Raw genomic sequence first — 18,006 nt, forward strand, 5'->3', positions numbered from 1 at the left:
TAAAAAATAATTCAAAAGTTTTCCTTAAAAAGATTGCTACAGAGCCATTCCTACAATGGACACCACAGAAAGCAGGTGTAAGAACCTAAAAAGTAACTAGTCCCAGCTGCATCCCACCCAGAGTCTTTTATAGCAGCAGGTAGAGTGGTCCTGATGGGAGTAAGTGAACTCAGCTGGAGAGGGGGAAGCATCTTAGCAGCAGTCCCTAAGCGAGAGGGAAGAGGCTGAGAGAGAAGGGAGGAGCTTTCTGTATCCTGAGAAACGGGTCAGATATTTGGACTGATTGGCTGCCCTCAGCTGTCCTGAAAGACATAGTGCCCAGCTAGTGTGTAATGTCTCCTTGGTGTTTGCAAGGATTTGGGAAGCCCTTCCAAAAGCACAGCTTGGAAGGGACCATGGGCATTTCTGGTTTTTGAGATCATGCCTTGCCTGAGTACCTGGGAGAAAGCTGCTTTCCATTGCACTGCCTTCAGGAATCGCTGTGCAGTTCCACTTGCCATGATACAGCCCCAAGGAGGCCCTGGTGGGGACAGAGGGACTAGCTTGCTCCAACAGTGGTCTCAATGGCAAATGGCCACTGCTGGGGACTGGGGACTTGCAGAGCTTGGCTTGTAGCCTTCCTCTGTGGGAAATACTTGTTATGTGGAAGCATCAGAGAAAAGCATTGCCCACACTCTCAAGAGCATCAGAGAGGTGCATGGGGGCCATGAGGGAGATACCCACAGGCAGAGATGAGAGGCTGATGCTGAGCCATGCACAGGCAAAGGGAAGGGGTTCCTGTCACAGAGGTAGGTGCTCTTTGCTCACTGTCACTATACGGTGGGTAAGTAAAAATCGTGTTCTCTCCGCTGTCCTGTGCCAGATGGAGCGATTTCACACTCACCTGCAGAGGGCGACGGCTCCTCTTTATTTAGCCACATTTTGTTGACGGTTTGGTGCCGCCACCTTACTCGGCCGGAAAAACCAGATACGGAATTGATGCGGCCCTTCTGCAGCCCACAGCCAGGTTCTCCTATGGAGATGCTGCCAGTGGTTGGTGTGCGGGGACCCTTCCAAAGCCAACACTGAGGCTGGAGCAGCAGTAGTTTATGAGCTGGTTGCAAAGTCCTTCAGGGGAGCAGCCTCCGAGGCAGTGCCAGGCCCCAGTGCGTGCTCCAGCAATGCTGCAGCCACTGGCACTTGGCTAAGGAGAGGAGCCATGCGAGTGTGTGGCTTCACCCCTTCCCTATTTCCCACAAGGAGGTGCCCCCAGCCCAGGGTTTGGGAAGAGCTGCGCAGCCATCACCTGGAAAAAACATTCATTTGCAAACCCAGCGTGTTTCCAAGCCGGGATGGCTCCCAATCACAGGGCTGCTGTGCCTCACTCAGAGAAGTTTTGTGAGGAGCTGTGGGGCCGGGTGAACCTGAAAAGCTGGCTCAAGCGTGCCCCAAACACCTCCCTGCCGCACTTGGAGCCACTCGGGGCCCTTGCAGGGAGATCTGCACGCAGCAGCAAGACTGGGGGTGTTGCTGGAACCTGCTCATGATCCCTCTGCCCTACCAGGAGCAAGATAGAAGGGCAGAAGGCAGCTGTGCCCTGTGCACAGCTCAGCTGGGGTTACAGCTCTTGGGTGAGGCCTCTTCAGTCTTCTGAAAAGTATTGACTCATGTCCTACTTTTTCTTGAGGGGGGGGAAAAAAAGAAGGCAAAAAAAAAAAAAAAAAAAAAAAGCTTGATCCCTGCTTTCTGCCTCATAAACCACAGTTTCTATTTTTTAATTTTCCAAGTTACACCACAGCCCTGCGTGTGTGCCTCAGTACGTATGACAGGCAGGGCAGTCTGAAACTGCAGGCCCTGTGCCCAGAGATCAGGGACTGAGATGAAGGCAGAGCTGCATGAAGGATAAAGCTCACCTACATCCCTTCCCCCACCGTGGCTTTTACTGTGTGTGACAGGCTACTCATTATTCCTAATTTAACTTAATAACTAGCTTAAGGCCTTGTTATACTTTTCTTCTGTATTCAAGACTGAAAGAATAGCAAGGAGAAAAGAGAGAAAGCTATGTGTTTAATAGGAAAAGATTTACAGAGGACAGGAATAAATCTGGAAAATCTAGAGGAGCCTTCATCTTTAAAAAGTATAATGAGTATATTGAAAAATTTCTGTAAAACCACCTTATAACTTAAAGAATGGCTCCTGACAATTTCTAAGCCAGTACACAGCTTTCCCTAGGGAAGACTCTTTACTTCAGGGGTGCTTTTTGAATGCCCACTTCTTACTCACAGGGTCCTTGGGCAGGTTAGTGCTTTACTCCATTAGAAGGAGTTGTCACCAAATTGTGGAATCATTTTTTAATAGACTTTAATATATATCTTGACTCTCTCGATAGACATGCCTCCTAACTCTGCAATACCTGTGGGAATGAAAGCAGCCATGAGAAGTTCAAGAAGTTAAGAGCATATCTGATGGGAGACAACATGCTAATGCTGCATGTGGTGCTTGCTTGAACTTCTTTCTGAAATTGTGAATAGCAAGAAGGAAGCATAGGAAAATAGACTCACATTTTTTTAAGCCCACACAGGCTCTTGGGTCCTAAATATTTCTCTCTGCTCTTTTGCTTGCAAACAAAGTAATGTGCAGGTCTCTGTCCTTATCAGGCCACAGTGCCTCTGTTGGTGTACATGTTTGTCAGTTTGCAAACATGGTGTGTTTGTCCTCTCCCTCTTTTTATTTTTCCAAGTTCAAAACAATCCAACCAAGCTGCAAGCTTGCCAACTCTTTTGCTATATTCAGCCTAATCTAAACATACAAACTCTCACGTAGGCAGCATTAATGATCTCCTTCTTCCACCTCAGAGATGACAAAATGCCCCACCTCCACCCCCTTGTCCAAATTCATCTGCTAGGAGATGACAACAAGGTCACCATAGTGCAACTGGCAACAGGCAAGAATGCTGAAAACTTGGGGCAATATCTCTTTTTTATCTAAAAATAAACCCAAATCCCATCAACTTCTGAATTTCAACTTGCAGACAGAAAGGTGCCAGGCAGGCAGTGCTCCTACTACTAACCTACAATGCCCATTTTCCCCCTAATATCTATTAGTACTGTGCTCTGATCTCCCTCTGCCTCCCATTGGGAACTATTAGGCTCCACATCCTCAGCTCAGAGGGAATGAAGCCACAAAGGGCTGCTACAGAGCGAGGCTGATGGGTCGTCCAAAGTCATGTTCGCCCCTCTGCAATCTGAGGGTTGGGGAGGGAAGACAGCACTGCCTGGCCTCAGAAGAGCCCCCAGTTCAGAGACAGGCACTATCCCAACCTACAGCATCCTAGAAGCCCAGCCAAACTATTGTTTCACAGGTTGCATATAGAAACACATCTTTCATCTGGAAAAAGAAACACATGGAACAGCAAGCAAGGTCAGAGCCTAGATCCACCAGCGAGGGCAGCTGTGGCAGTGAGGTTACTCTCCAACTCGTGCCAGCACTGCAGTGGCCCCAGTGGGAGCACGGAGCAGAGCCCTTGATCCTCTGTGTGGGGCACTGGCAGTGGGACCATCAGACAATGCTGTGCACAGGTTGTACAACTGCACCCATTAGGTTTGCCTTAGAGTCCAGGGTGAGTAAAAACACATTAGGTATCACTCCATACCATGTCCCATGTGGGGCAACAGTATTGTCTATTCACATCAAAATGAGCAGGCATTTCCTTTTTCTTCAGAAAGGGCAGAGCTTGCTGCTTCTATAAATATGGTGTATGGCCCACTGCCTATGACCAGCTCTCTGAGCTATTGGCTGCTCATCCTGTGGTCCTGGCACATCTGTCCCAGATTTTTCTTTCATCACAGGTTTGGAGATGCTATGGGCATGGGTGTGTGCCACATGAAGGCAGAGGAGGGAAGGCACTGCACGAAAGCCTGCAGAAAGGCCAAAAAATTGTTGATGGGGGTATGTGGAGACCATAGCAGCAGTAATGAGAGAGAAAAAGCACTTTAATCTTGCTTGAACAACTTCCTGTCACAGGAATCACAGGTTCACATTAAACCAAGACCGGAGAACTGCCACACAGGAGAAAGAATATAAGTTTATTTTAAAAAACAATAATTTAGCTCAAACACAAACAGAATTGCAGAGTATTGACTGAAGCAGGAAGAACAATATTTACCCGCAGAACTTAAAACAGACCAATTTTTCTCTCTTGTAGATGGTACTTTCAGTGCCCTTCCTTGTCCACAGCTCTGCTTCAGTTCTCATCTGCACATAAAGGTATCCCAACTGCTGGGGCTCTTAGTAACAAGGCAGAGGCAAAATGGTGTCTGCTGCACATGAAATGCTGTTCCTACCTCCAGAGCCTCCATGATCCAAAAAGCCAGAAGAGCAACACCAGCATCTAAACCAATGTGCAATACAAAGGGAACAACTTGCACTCCTCCCTGGAAGTCTACCTACCCATGCCCCATTCCCAGCATCCTGGCCAAGTGCTCCCACCCACGCCTGAATTCACCCCCCCGCCCACAGGTGCTGTACACAGAGGTGTGCACACAGGCCTTTGCAACACTCCTCCCTCCCCACTCTCTTCTCATCCAGACCTGCAGATCTTTCACCCCTCTCCGTGCCTGCATGCCATACATTTCTTGGCACAGCAGCAGTTCATTTCACAGTGATGGGATATGCCCTGGAACACACTGGCCACTACTGCAGTTTTTTTTCATCTGTGAAGTGGCCTTTCATGCAACTTCCATTCTGATACACAGGGCTGGCCCCCTTCCTTCTGCACCACACCACAGATTTGTAGAGAACAAATCCAATACTAGCCAGACATAGCAAGAGAAGAGCCAGGATGTCCAGGCAGAAATACTCATAGAAGGAGAGGTCGTAGACAGCAGGGCGAAGGTAGGGTGCCCCATCGTGACGAAGGATGTACTCCAGCCAATACACTGTCCTGTTGAGAGCGTGCATTGGTCTGTCCAGGTGCAGAGCTGAGATGTGCTGGGCTGCTTTTCTGTAGCTGCAAGGGAAGATGACAAGACATTTACTTTTTTACAGAAGCTTTGTACCTGAGAAGTGGTCTGAGACATCCAGTGATACTTTCAAGTCCCAAATAATACCTTGGGAGAGGGGCAAATTTCTTCCATTCTTCTTCTGGAAGCCACTCTGATGGTACTTGCCAGCCATGAAGGCACAAGCCAGAGTGTATTTTACTTTGTGTTTTGTAAACAACACTGACAGTTTGGCTTGCAAGTACCTGTTCAGTGAGTTCATGTGTATCGCACTTTCTGAGAGGAGTTGCACCCTAAGACCTCACCCAGCATCAAGCAAAAGTTACACACTTGATGAGTGGCCAAACCCTTCAAGGTACCAAACTGCAACACCTCTTAATAGGTAAGAAATATAAACTATTTAAAAAATCAAGCTCTCAGAGAGCATTTCAAAAACCAGCAGTTGCACATGTCCCGTTAGAAAACAGGAGCCCTGTGCCACTTTTCTCTTCCTGCTTCAGTTCTAGGAAAGAGCAGAGTATATGATTGTCAGAAGGAGCAGATGGAGCATTACCTGCAGTTCCCTGTCTGTTTCTACAGGAAGTTGTTTGGACAAGTCCAGGGAGGTCCCAATGTGAAGCTGTGATCTCACTCTCCCTTATGACAGGCTGGCATTAGGAGAAGAGGTCTGCTCCCCAGTATCTCAGAAAACTTGGTAAGAACATTAGTCAGTCAAACTAGATCACACTCTCTAGCAGCAAATGCTGCAGTATCTCCTCCTGCACTGCATCTGAGGATTTTGAGGCAGTGACACATCTGGCCAGCTGAGCAATGCTTACAACTGTGCTTGGTCCAGAAGCCACTACAGCCGGTGTAGGGGTCAACACAAAGTCACACTGGTCCCTACACACTGTCTGCACCAAGGAAGAGCTCGATGCTTCTGGATGCCTCACCTGGGGTCAGAGATGACTGTGATGACAGCCTGGTAAAGCTCCTCTTCTTTTGCTCTGCTCCAGTCCATGAGGATACCCATGCCCTTTGCCTGCACTCTGGTCATGATGTCAAACTGGTCCCCATAGAAAGGAAAGCCCACCACTGGCACACCGTGGTAAATTGCCTCAAATATACCATTCATCCCACAGTGGCTGACAAAGGCTTTCACATTGGGGTGGCCTGCAGGTAAAGAAACAGCAGCAAGTCAGTGCCTTCCATGTTGCAACAGGGCTACCAGGGGGTTCCTCAACACACAGTGTTGATGCATGTTTTAGGGAAAAACAGGCATGCTGAGCAGAGAGGATGCTACCCTTCGGGAATACATCGGGCTTTCGGCAGCCCAAAAATGCTGAGTAGAGCCTGGAGGAGAAGGGAGACAGGAGCCAAGCAGCTTCAAGCAGGTGTTAGGTGAGGATCATGTTTTGTACAGATCAGACACACGAGAAGCAACAGATTTAGACCCACACAGGTGCTGTTATCCTTATATGCCTTTGCTGTGGTTTGGGCTAAACTCCAGGGATGTTGCTAGCAGCACACACATACACAGAACCCAGCCTTACCTAGCAGGTCATTCTGGGGCAGCCACCCCATCATCAGCGTATTCTCACCCAGGTTTCTTGGCTTCTGACCAAAATATCTGTGGGAGGAGACAGAGGAAGGGGAAAAAAGGGGAAGAGAAACACATAGAGAACAATAATAAATTCAGTCAGACCAAGAGACAGAAAGCAAATTCTGTGATTTGAAATGAATAACCCCTCAACACTGTTTTTCATCCAACTCAAGTGAAAATGAATCCCATTCCCTCTTCACCTCCACACCACCCTTTGCGGGAGGCGAGCAAATGCACCAGCCATATTCTCCACCAAATCGCTTGGAAGAGCTCGGATCCCGATGCCAAAGGAGACAACAACGACACCCGCCTCTGCTGCTTCCACCCAGAGACGCAGACCCTGTGGGCAAAACACACACAGCTGCCTTGAAGTATTGTTGCAGAAAGGCCCTTCCCATTCTTGCCTCTGTCAGTAGAAAGCTGTCCCCAGAGAAGATGAAGCCAAATCCACCTGGAGCACAAAGCTACACGGTTTTCACCAGGCAATGAACTCTAAAACCACTGTGATTTTTGTACCCAGCCAGACAGAAATTATTTGAGCACCTGCTGGCCTTGGGAGTTTGCAGGGAGGTGGCCAAAACTTGCATTTCATAGCATTATCTCCTTCATTGGAGGTAACACAATTACTCTTTGACAAGAAAGGTTCTGAAAACATAGGGCCCACATAGGAACAGCCAGGGGACAGAAGGAAATTGGAGTAAAAAGAGGAGGGCTATTTTCCTGTCACCACTAAGACAGGATGACTGTCAGGCTCTCTAGATGCAGGCTGATACAACAGACAAAACATCACACAGTTAGGAGCATAATCTTGCTGGAGAGTTCCTACAAACTCTCCTGGAAGTGGCAGAAGGTCTTGCCATCTTGACAGGAGACTTCCACCCATCCTCGATAGCTACTTGCAGGCAACAGATTTAGTTTTTGATCACTGGACAGAGAGGTAGCTACAGATCCAGTAAAACCCACAGTTATTTGTCCTTCATTTAGAGGTTACCTGTAATGCTACATAAACAGGCTTGTACCTAGAACAGAGTGTGTACTTTTTTCAACCAAACCCAGAAGGTAGCAGGGAGAAGAAATCAGCAACCACAGCTGCTGTGGGGCAAACATGGACTATTCCCTTTTATGCCAGGCTGGGCTGAGTCTATTTCTCATTATGAGTTCTGTCCTGCTTCAAGTTTCCCATGTATCCCAGTCAGGGGCATTTTAGGGAAGTTTAATAAAAATCTTTTTAAATAAAAAAAGTTGGGGGATCATAGTACAAAAGAGTTACAAAGCACATCTTAGTGTAACTCTCTGGGGATACTTCTCCTTTGTTGTACGCTTCAGAGATGCAAGCCTATCTTTGCAGAAATACTTAGAGTGCCCTAAAACAATCCAAGAATCAAAAAGTTTACAACAGAGATATTTTGGTGTCTCCATTCTTTTGAGTTTCACATCCTTTGAGCAGTACAACCACTGAAACTGCTACAGAAGAGAAAGTGCTAGTTTTCCTTTTCTGAATAAAAGTACAGCAACTCCTAAACCAAGTGATTATGTTATCCATTACAATTGGGCCATAATATTTGACTTTCAGAAACAGCATTGAAGTTGCCAGGGAAGCATGGTTGACCACCAAATGTTCTCACTTTCTCTCAAATACATTATCTATATTTAACCAAGTCCTAATTAGAAGCACTCAAAATCATAGTGTTTCAAATAGGAGGAAATAAACATCTTAATTACATAACCCTGCTCCATTTCAGATGGGACATTCTTTAAGATACACTTAGACCTACAGAGGCCCTCTCTTCTGCTGGCATCCCATAACGTGGACACAGACATGCCTATCTGCCAGCATGACAGCCACCACCTATTGCAGGGCTCCAGACTTATCTCCATCATTCTTCCTTAGTTGCCCTGGGATCTGTTCTGGAAGTTGTGAAGCACATGAGCAATGCCCTAGCAAACAACTCCCTTCTTTATAAGGCAGGTGTGTATGTGACCAGGTTGGACCAAGCCAGCATTTTGCAAGAGCTGTGAGGCAGCTACCCTCTGACCCAGCTTTTGGAGCACCCTACGTGCATTTCATTACCTGCAGGCCATGCCATGTAGGCAAGGCTGACGTGCAGTCAGACACATCTGGAGACCTTCTTTTTAAGGCACCTGATCTCACTTTTTTTTAACTGAAAAATATTGACATCCACAGGTCTCTAATAATTTGGAAGCTGAAATCTTGTCTCCATTTCAGGCCCTTAGTCAGGACACCAGGACATCTTGACTGCCCAAGTTTTATTATCCAGGTTTATTTCCCCTCAATGTTTGTAAAAGTGGTAAGCCCTGCTCTGTTCCAATGCTGTCTTCAGTCAGAGGCTTTAGGAGCTTGTCCCTCTGAATTTATTCCTGGGATTAGTGAGGCATAGGCTGGAGAAAGTCTTGAGAAGAGTTTTCAGGACTGAATCTTGAGAAAAAGGGGATGATACCCTTCAGTTTTCTACACTTTGGGATTTTGCATTGAATTTAATGAAGGAACAAGAATAGCTCACCCCTGTGGTTTCTTAAGACTACAAGTTCAAGGGCAGAAATGCTCTGTGAGAAATAGGGTGAAGGAGGAAACTCTGGATTAACATATATCAGTGATGAAACAAGGAAGATTAATTGTTCTTCCCATTTCCACTTTAGCAGAGGAGCAAACAAACTATTCATGATCAAGTCCCAAGGGCAACACTTTCAGTTTAGGAATTCCACACACCATTTTACATGGACAGTGAGGCCAAATCCCACTTCAGAGTGGACCACTTAATTCTACATCCTCCCTGCAGCCTGACAGCCCTCAGTGTTCTCTGTCTCCTCGATGCACCCACAAGCACCAAAACACAGCAGCTTTCCAGACTCTTGGGGCTTCAGAACTTTTACAAGGTTCTTCCAAAGAAGATCTGTAGTAAGTAGCTTCCCCAGTTAATGTGCAATCATAGATCAAAGCTTTCTCGCACTTACCACTGGAAGGGGCTTTGCAGGCTCAGCGAGGATCCCCCCTGTGAAAACGACATGGGGGAGCGTTGGACGGGGAAAGTCCAACACCACATCATTACAGAGGAAGAAAAGACTAGTTCCATGAACAAGGTCCAACATGGATGTCTTAGGCACCACCCTATGCTTCTCCATGAGACGTTCAAACTTGGGCAGGATGACCAGTTTTGTAGCCACACGAGTTATTATGTAGACTAGGAGATTCCACGTCCTACCAAAGAAGCCCATCCTGTCTGTCATCAGGGAGTTGAATTCAGGGACATAGGCAATGGGGGAGGTGGCACCAATCTCTGCTGGGAACCAGAAACCAGTGGAAATCACAGAGTATTTGACTTGTAGGATATGGGCCAGGATAAATCCACACATCTCGTTGGGGTCCACCAAAAGCAGGTCAAAGTGCTCCCACTGGAGCTTCTGCAGAAGGGTAGAGTTTCCCAGTACTAGGTCACAGTTTTCCAGGTACTTCTCCAAAAATGAAAACACCTCCAGAGAGGTCATCTTCCCTTGAAAGACACGCTTTATCTTCTCCTGCACCCAGGCATCTGCACTCTCTGTGCTGAAGATACCCCAGTACCTCTGCACACGAAAGCCAGGCAGGGAGGTTTCCACATCCCGACCTTCATGAAGTAGCAGCACAGGGTCATGGCCCCGGTCACTTAGTGCCTCTGCCACCCGCATGAAGACTCGCAAGTGGCTGTCAAAGACTATGGTGGGCATGATCAGCACCTTGGCACAGTGACATGGCTCCACAGTGAATGTAGTCATTAGGAAAAGAAGAGCAGCAGGGCACGGTAGCACCTTCATCATCTTCATCACTGCAAGGAGACAAACATGCCATTAATGTAGTATCTCTGTCATGCACTCAACAACTAACAGTTGCAATTGTAGCTGCAAGCCAGAAGCTCATGAGCTGGGAAAAAAGAGCAGTCTGGAGTTCTTCACTGGGGAACATCCATCCCCATCTACCCTGTGTTGCCCTAAAAAAAAAAAAAAAAAGCCACAAAAAGACCAAGCCAGATATCAGGGTCTTTTCAGGGGAGTTTTCCAGAACACCTCTTCTCTGTGCTCCTAAGGCTCAAAAACTAGCAGACTGACTCACACAGAGTTACAGAGGGTGAGTGGCTGGAGGAGCTCTGCTGGGTCACTGCACCAGCAGGGACACTTGCTGCTCAGTCCCTGTTTACCGCTACAGAACCAGCTCAGCTGGATTTTATTTTTATTTCTGTCCAGCCAGAACAGCTGGTTCTCTCTGAGCCCTTGATGTCTGTGTAAGATCGCAGGGAGGCCTGCAGAGCTTGGTGGGAATGCCAAGAGGTATGCTCTGGCTTTGGCCCTCACATGGCTGGCAAGGCACCTTGCTCAGCACAAACAGGGTGGGAGCAAATCCAGGTCACAGCAGGACCCTCTGAGAGGAACTGCAATCCCAGAGAGCACAGCAACAGTCTGGACAGAGAGTTGCTCCAGTATGGATCAGTCATGGGAGGCTCTGGGGAAAGGGCTGGCAAGGGAAAGCAGGTGCCAGGATACTCATCCACTAGAAAAAGGTAAACCCAGAAAGCAATCCCAGAGATAACATGCAACACCTATGGCACACTGATGCCCCTTAGTCACACTCCTAAAGCCGTCATCCCCTCTTCAGTTTGGTGAAACACCCAAGATTTCTGTTGTGTAAGGGATGTTGCTACATCACTGGAAACGAACGTGCCTCACCCACACCTAGCATTATTTTGGGAGAAGAATTATGTGATAATTATTTGGGAATAGTCAGAAGCAGGAACCCAGTTCAGACATGCTAGGAAGCAGCAGTGGGAAGGGGAAGAAGTTACAAGGGGAACAACTAGAAGTGGATTTTGGATGGCCCCCACACACTAAGCCCTGATGGGGTTGCAGGGACGTGGTAGAGTGGAATTTGGTACAAGATTTTCTGACAGCCTCTCCACTAGTGCTTGATCAATTAAGATGTGGGAAAGAAATTAACAGACAAGATTCTGCTAAATACAATCTTCAGACTACCCTCAGCAGCTGACTATCTCTGGCCAAACTAAGCAAGTAAGGGCGCAGACATGGGAGAGTAAAACTGCTCTCTTCTTCCTCCATTGCTTTCTTGTCCCATATGGGGACAGGACATGGGAAAGAAACAGAGCAGCTGCTGGTTGGGACCCTATCCTGTTTCAAAGGCAATTCCTGCTAGTGCTTGGACTCCCAACCCTTCCCACCCAGGGTCAACTGTGCGGCTGTGCCCACACATGTGATGAGAAACATGAGAAAAGCTAACAGACACCAAGGGGGTAGTTGGACCCACATAACAAAAGCTCTAGGAGAATGTAGACAAAGGTGATGGGCTGGAGAGAAGAAAGCATAAGCTCTGCAAGGAAAGTAAGGATCTGCCCAGCATCCTGCCTCCCTAACAGCAGGAAACAGGTGGGCCTGTGACAAAGTGTTGGTCAAAACAGAGCTATAGCCCACAAAGCTGGTCTGGTACTCAGATTACCCAAGAGGCCCAAAGGGAACTTATCCTGCCCAACACCAGGGAAGGTAAAGCATTTGGCTATGACATTCACAGCAGATCCAGGAGCACATGCCGCTTCCAGGAAACATGGGAAGGATGGCTGCTGTGTACTGCTGATCTCCTCTGGGATGGCAGGGAGTTAAGGACAGAAGCAGGTATAGGCTTGTCCTGGGGCACCTAATGGGTCATACATGCACATAAGTATGCCAAGAAGAGTAGAAGAGGTTTTATATGTGGGTAGGGTGTTTTCTCATTGGGCAACAAGTAAAAGATGAAGAAATAGTCTGGGTAAAAGGAATAGTTTTTTAAAGAAAAAATTTGTCACCCATCTTCAGCAAGAACTGTGTTCTGCCATGGACCTATGTGTCAGACATTGCTGAGACCCTCAGCTCAGCCAGGACCCCCTGGGGACTACCAAAATCCAAATGACAAGTAAGCTGTCAATCTCAGCCCTCAGGTTAGGGGCAGATGCTGACACAGTGAGACTTGCAAACTGCTCTTGGTGGTTTCATCCCTTCCAAAATCAGGAGCAATCCCTAAAGGTGCTGGCTCAGGAACCTCTTCTCCCTGTCCAAGCAACAAGGGAGGCTGTAAACCTTGCTAAGAGGTGAGAGGATGCCAGGCTGCAGGAAGAGACCTTTTTTCCTGCTCCAGCTCAATATCACCAGAGATAATCTCTGCTTTGTCCATGCCTGGAGACGTACCCTGGTCATACCTCCAGCCCTAGAACTGTGCTGGATACACCAGACAGATCCCTGATTTTTAGTGCTATTGGGATATGATGAAGGCTAACTACCAGCACAAAGGGCACAAGGGCTCTCTGTCCCTTGTTCAGCAACTAGTCATTGTTGCAGTCTCAGGTTGATAGCAAAGGGGAAGGAAGTCCCAGACCTAGACAAGGGCTAAACAGCCCAGATGAGGGAAGGCTCAAAATCCAGCTGCTCACCTCCCTGGTTTACCTCTTACTGACCCAAAGCTGCTCCAGGAGCTCTGCAGCAGGATCCTGCAGCCTGGGCAGGTGCTGTGGCCAGCACAGCTCTCTGGCTACTGGAGCTCAGCTACTGCAGGCAGGTAGTCTTCAATAGAAACCTTCAAACACCTGGGCATGGGAATGTGATTCCCTGGGAAGGTGAAATCACAGCTTGTGCCTTGACAGAGGTGCAAAATCCAAGTAAATGACAGATCCCACACTAGGCCTGAGAGCAGAGTAGACAGAACCATCTCCTTGTTTGTGGACTGGAAGTCCTGGTATAGTGCATACATCACATAAATACTGCAAAAATAACCCTGCCACTACAAGTGGAAGAGGCTTGTAAAGAGAGATTAGACCCTTCCCTGTTTTCATGACAAGTGCTTGGCAGAACCATGCCAGCTGGCTGATTTACACAGAGCAATGCCCCTAACATCACAGTTAACACCGGCAGCCAGAGTAAGGGTTAAAGAGAACTGTCAGAAAAACCCATGCCACAAATGTTTCACTGCTGGAGCATTCAGGGAAGAGCAGGCACCTCAGTAGAGCAGGACCAGAGCCTGCTGCAGTGGGAAGCAAGACTGTCACTGCAGGCAGCAACATTTCCCCTACCCTGCACACCTGGCCACCTTCAGCTGCTGGGAGATTGCTTTCAAAGCGACAGCAATGCATTGACACTGAAAAGTGAGACAGCAGAAAGGGAGCAGAGAGAGCACAGCCCTCTGAAATGCCCCTGAGAAACCTCTTACTGGGATGAAACTTGTCCCGTGATTTTGCCCTGTTTAACGTGTTTAACAGGGTATGGCTCTGGTATTGATCAAAAATTACACGAATCAATTTAAGTGGAATAACTGAGCAGCTACAGCTCTAATTTAATTCAGGTGCCTTTTATTAGGCTGAAGTACTAAAACCTCTGACAGGAAACAGTCTAGGCAAAGAAGTCCCCAAAGAAAAGGCAGCGAGCAGGCTGAAATGCAAGGACTGCCATTTACATATCTCCCCCTCCTCCACTTTTTTATATTACTTCTTTCCTGCCTAGGACCTGGAAGCCCATGCACATGGGGCTGAATTATTTCCCCTCCTGCATCCTAGTCTCTGTGAAGGTCTCGCCCACAGCAAGGAATGTGTTCACTGCAAACTTCTCAGGAGTTAACAAAGCACCAGAATTCATTGAAAACAAAAAGCAAAAGATATCTTCACCTGGATGCTATAAATTCTTCCTGAAATAAGATACTGAAGTTGCCTGTTCTGTTGGGTATGGTCCAGAAAAACCAGGACCATCTGCTACCATCAGGTTGACAGCAAGCCTAGCTGCAGCTAATTTATGGAAGCCAAGACTCTGTGAAAACAGGCAGGTATGCAGCTCCAAGAGCAACTTTGTCACTGCAAAAGGATATTGCACTACAAGCAGGAGCTGCCATGGGGAATCCCTAGTAAAAACTTAGGGGATACAGTACTGTACAATGCAAACTTAACAAAGCACAGGTTGAAATAGGGAAATTTAACCATCAATCACATCTAGCCCACTGCTTGGTGGGCTTCTGTACTCTGGTTTTGGTTTATCGCAGACTCTGGCTTAACCAGAGTCACCTGGGTAAATAACATTAAAACACTAGTATTAGGACTACAGTATACTAATATTAGTATTACAGTACACCAATACTAGCATTAGTATTTTAGTAGAGAAAACAATGATAAAGAAAAAAACTCCCCTTCAGATATAAGCATCCCCTGGCAGCCTACAACCCTGAGGGTTTTTTAAAATATTGCTTGCACACAGACTGAATAGTGCACAGATGATCTGCTCAAAACAACATACCTTTCTAGCATTTTTCCTAGCTACATATTCATGGCAGCCCATTACAAACACAGAGAATGAAGGAAATCAAGATCCCCAAAGGACCAAAGGGAACAATCACAGCAGTGATCAGGTCAGCATCAGAATAATTTATACTTTTCACCACGTTGGTGCTACTGCTGCCACAAAACAGCACCAGAAGTGCTCTGGCTCATCTGTTTTGGACAAAGATTGATGTAGTCCCCAAACAGTTCCTAACTTTTGGACCTTTGGACCATCTTCAACATCCTTCCTGTCTCATTAAGAATTATATGGAGGAAGTTCTACAGCAAGGTGGGAATCTGTGGGCTAGCAGGAGGTTGCCAGACGATAGATCACTGCCAGGGAACCATGATACTAAAGGAAATACTGGTCCATAACAACTGAGAAAAGAAATAAAGACCTGGGTCTCAGCTTGTCACAGTATTTGAAACTACACACATCTTCAAGACCTTGAACTGGGGGATGGTGTCAGACATCACACATCTGCTTCCCCACCTGGCCTCTCATCATACATTAAATCTGTCTAGGTGGTAAGTGAGATTTCCCCCATTCCATATCCACAGGCTTCCTGTTTGTCTTTTGAAAGGAACAGAGATGGTTTGTGACACCAGGGTGCTCTGCAGTAACAAGTTCTTCCGGACAGCCTTTTCCTCTTGCTTACAACATGGCTGCAAGACAGAAGCAGCTGATTTGAGACTGTGCTCCTCATGAGTGGTCTGAGGTCTGCAGTGTGGAAGCAAGTCAGAACATTATTTGTAATCCCTGGATGAAAGAGAAAGAAAAGCTTGGGGCCATTTCCAAACAGTCATGTGAGCCATAGACCTCAAAGTGAGAGCACATGACAGGGTAGTGCATTATTTGGTCTTAAGAAGATGTTATGTTTGTATGACAGTCAAGTTAAAGAAGTTCTTCAGACTGCAGAGAAAACTGGGAAGATACAGGTGCACCAAACTTTAGAGAAGCAGTCAAGAGGGGAAGAAAAGAATCTTCCCATTTACTGCCTCATCATTTCAGCTTCTTTCTGCAGAGAAGCGACACATTAAAAGAAAAGTTATTAAACACTCCAGAAGGTTGTGAAATCTTGTGTAGAAAGCTTTGGGGACTGATAAAGGCCTGACAGACAAGTCTGATCACATTTGACAGAGTTACAGGAGTAGAGAAGCTAGGGATGAGTCTTATCTTCAATGAAACAATTGACGCCCTCATGTAAAAAAAACCCCACAATCAAACCAAAGAGCTTCTTGGCTCTGAGCATGCCAGAGGAATGAGACCTGGCTGAGCTGCCATAAACAGAGGTTGAAGAGGGTTGCATAGGAAGAGGAGGCAGAACAGGAGATGGAAGATACTCCTGAGATGTAATCTTCTAAAGGAAGATGAAGCAAGTTACACAAAAGCACTCTGAACGCGTGTCCATGTGCCAAGGCTCTGGTCCTGCGCATTAAAGCAGACGCTGAACTCGCGCCCATCAGCAGCCTCGCTGGAGCAACTCAGGCTGCCCACCCGCGTCCGGGCAGAGCCGGGGCCGGGCTGACAACTGGGAGTTCAGAACGAGTCCCTGTCCCCGTCTCCCCGGTCGGGCAGCGCTCAGGTGCCTCTGCCATCAGCCCAAGCAAGCTCAGCCCAGCCCTGCAGCGCTCACCATGAGCGCGGCTGGCAGCCCCCGCCCGCGCATCCCACCGACCCCGCCACGCCGCAGGGCGAAGGGACCCTCCTCGCACGACAGCCGGGCAGGACACCACGGCCCGCAGCGGGGTAGCGCCGCCGCTGCGAAGCCGAGAAGCCTCCCCGGTGGGACGGGCCGAGAAGCACCGGCCGCAGCTGCCGCCCGCCCCCGCCGCAGTGCCAGCACCCACCTGCAGCGAGTCCCGCCGGAGCGCGGCCCGAGTGAGAGGCGCGGCGGTGCGGGAAGTAGGAGGGAAGAGAGAGAGGAAGGGAGAGACGCAGCCACCAGCTGCCCGCCTTCCCCTTTCAAGCCGGCGGGCGCAGGTGGGGCCGGGGCTGCGCCGCCCCGGCCCACGGGCCGCACCCCGGGCTGAGCCAAGCCGAGCCCGGCGCTGTGGCACGAAGGCGGGGCGAGAGGGGGGACCGGGGCGAGAGGGGGCACCGGGCGAGAGGGCAGGGAGAGCCGAACCTGCTGCTCCGGCAGCTCGACAGGCAGCGGGGCAGCGCCCGTCAGCTGCAGCTTGTGCCTCCGGCCCGGCCAGTGCGTCTGAACGCTGTCAGAGTCTCCCGTGACCGCTACTGGGCCCTGCCCGGACGCCCCCAGGGCCCCGACCCCTTTAGAGAAGAGTGCAATAGGAACACGGTAGTCAGGACAGGAAAAGGGAAAGGTGCACAGAGGAATCGAGATGTGAGGAACAGTGTTCCAGCACACACCAGAGGGGGATGTCCTGTTGGTCCATTTCCAGGACTAACCTTAGCTGTAACTGCACCACTGTAGCACAGGGAAACCAGGCCTCTACACCAGGACAGCTGTTGAGCAGAGATGTAGGGTGAGCAGAGATCCAGGGTAAGCGTGTCTAGCAGCCGCAAAATTGTTGCGGTGACCCAGGCCACTGCAGGGGGTAAGCGTGTCTAGCAGCTGCAAAATCTTGTGAAAGGAGCAGTTTATCCCAGGAGTGTCAAGCACATCACTTTGAGTCTCACAAAGCATCTCCCATGCCAACAGTTGTTGCACTTGCTCAGTGAGGTGCTGATCTCCGCCGAAGCTAATGACATTTTTCGCATCCTCTGCTGAAACTTCAGGTAGTATTACATCTTCTACAGCATCACATTCAAGGTGGAAGGCTGTGGCAAAGAGTGTTGGTTACAAAGCAACCGAGAGCCCAATGCACGTGGGGCATCATCCCACCCTTTCCACAGAACCATAGTGCAAGGGGTAAAATTGAGCATTACAGCACTCAAGATCTCCACAAGGCCCTACCTATCAGCAAGCTGCTTTTCCTTGCACATATAGAGGAAGAAATCTAAGAGGATACAGAATTCAGTTATTTTAAGTAGGTCTATACAGGGTTTTTCAGTTATGCCTATTCTTTCTACTTCCAATATGTTGGTGCTTATATGGCCAGCTGCCATACAGCTGATTTGGCAGCAATATTTGAGAAGACCTAAGACAACCTT

General features: G+C 48.3%; 1 protein-coding gene across 1 annotated transcript; it reads right to left on the reverse strand.

Moving 5' to 3' along the window:
- Positions 1-4,043: 4,043 nt before the first annotated feature.
- LOC116447233 (2-hydroxyacylsphingosine 1-beta-galactosyltransferase-like) lies at positions 4,044-16,869 on the reverse strand. Its single transcript, XM_032116195.1, has 6 exons — positions 16,740-16,869; positions 9,535-10,382; positions 6,762-6,901; positions 6,512-6,588; positions 5,912-6,131; positions 4,044-4,987 (listed from the first exon to the last, which is right to left on the reverse strand). The coding sequence occupies exons 2-6, from the start codon at positions 10,378-10,380 to the stop codon at positions 4,672-4,674; spliced, it is 1,599 nt and encodes a 532-aa protein (XP_031972086.1). The 5' UTR covers positions 10,381-10,382; positions 16,740-16,869; the 3' UTR covers positions 4,044-4,671.
- Positions 16,870-18,006: the final 1,137 nt, after the last annotated feature.

The sequence above is a fragment of the Corvus moneduloides genome, chromosome 8 (assembly GCF_009650955.1).
Source record: "Corvus moneduloides isolate bCorMon1 chromosome 8, bCorMon1.pri, whole genome shotgun sequence".
NCBI lineage: Eukaryota > Metazoa > Chordata > Aves > Passeriformes > Corvidae > Corvus > Corvus moneduloides.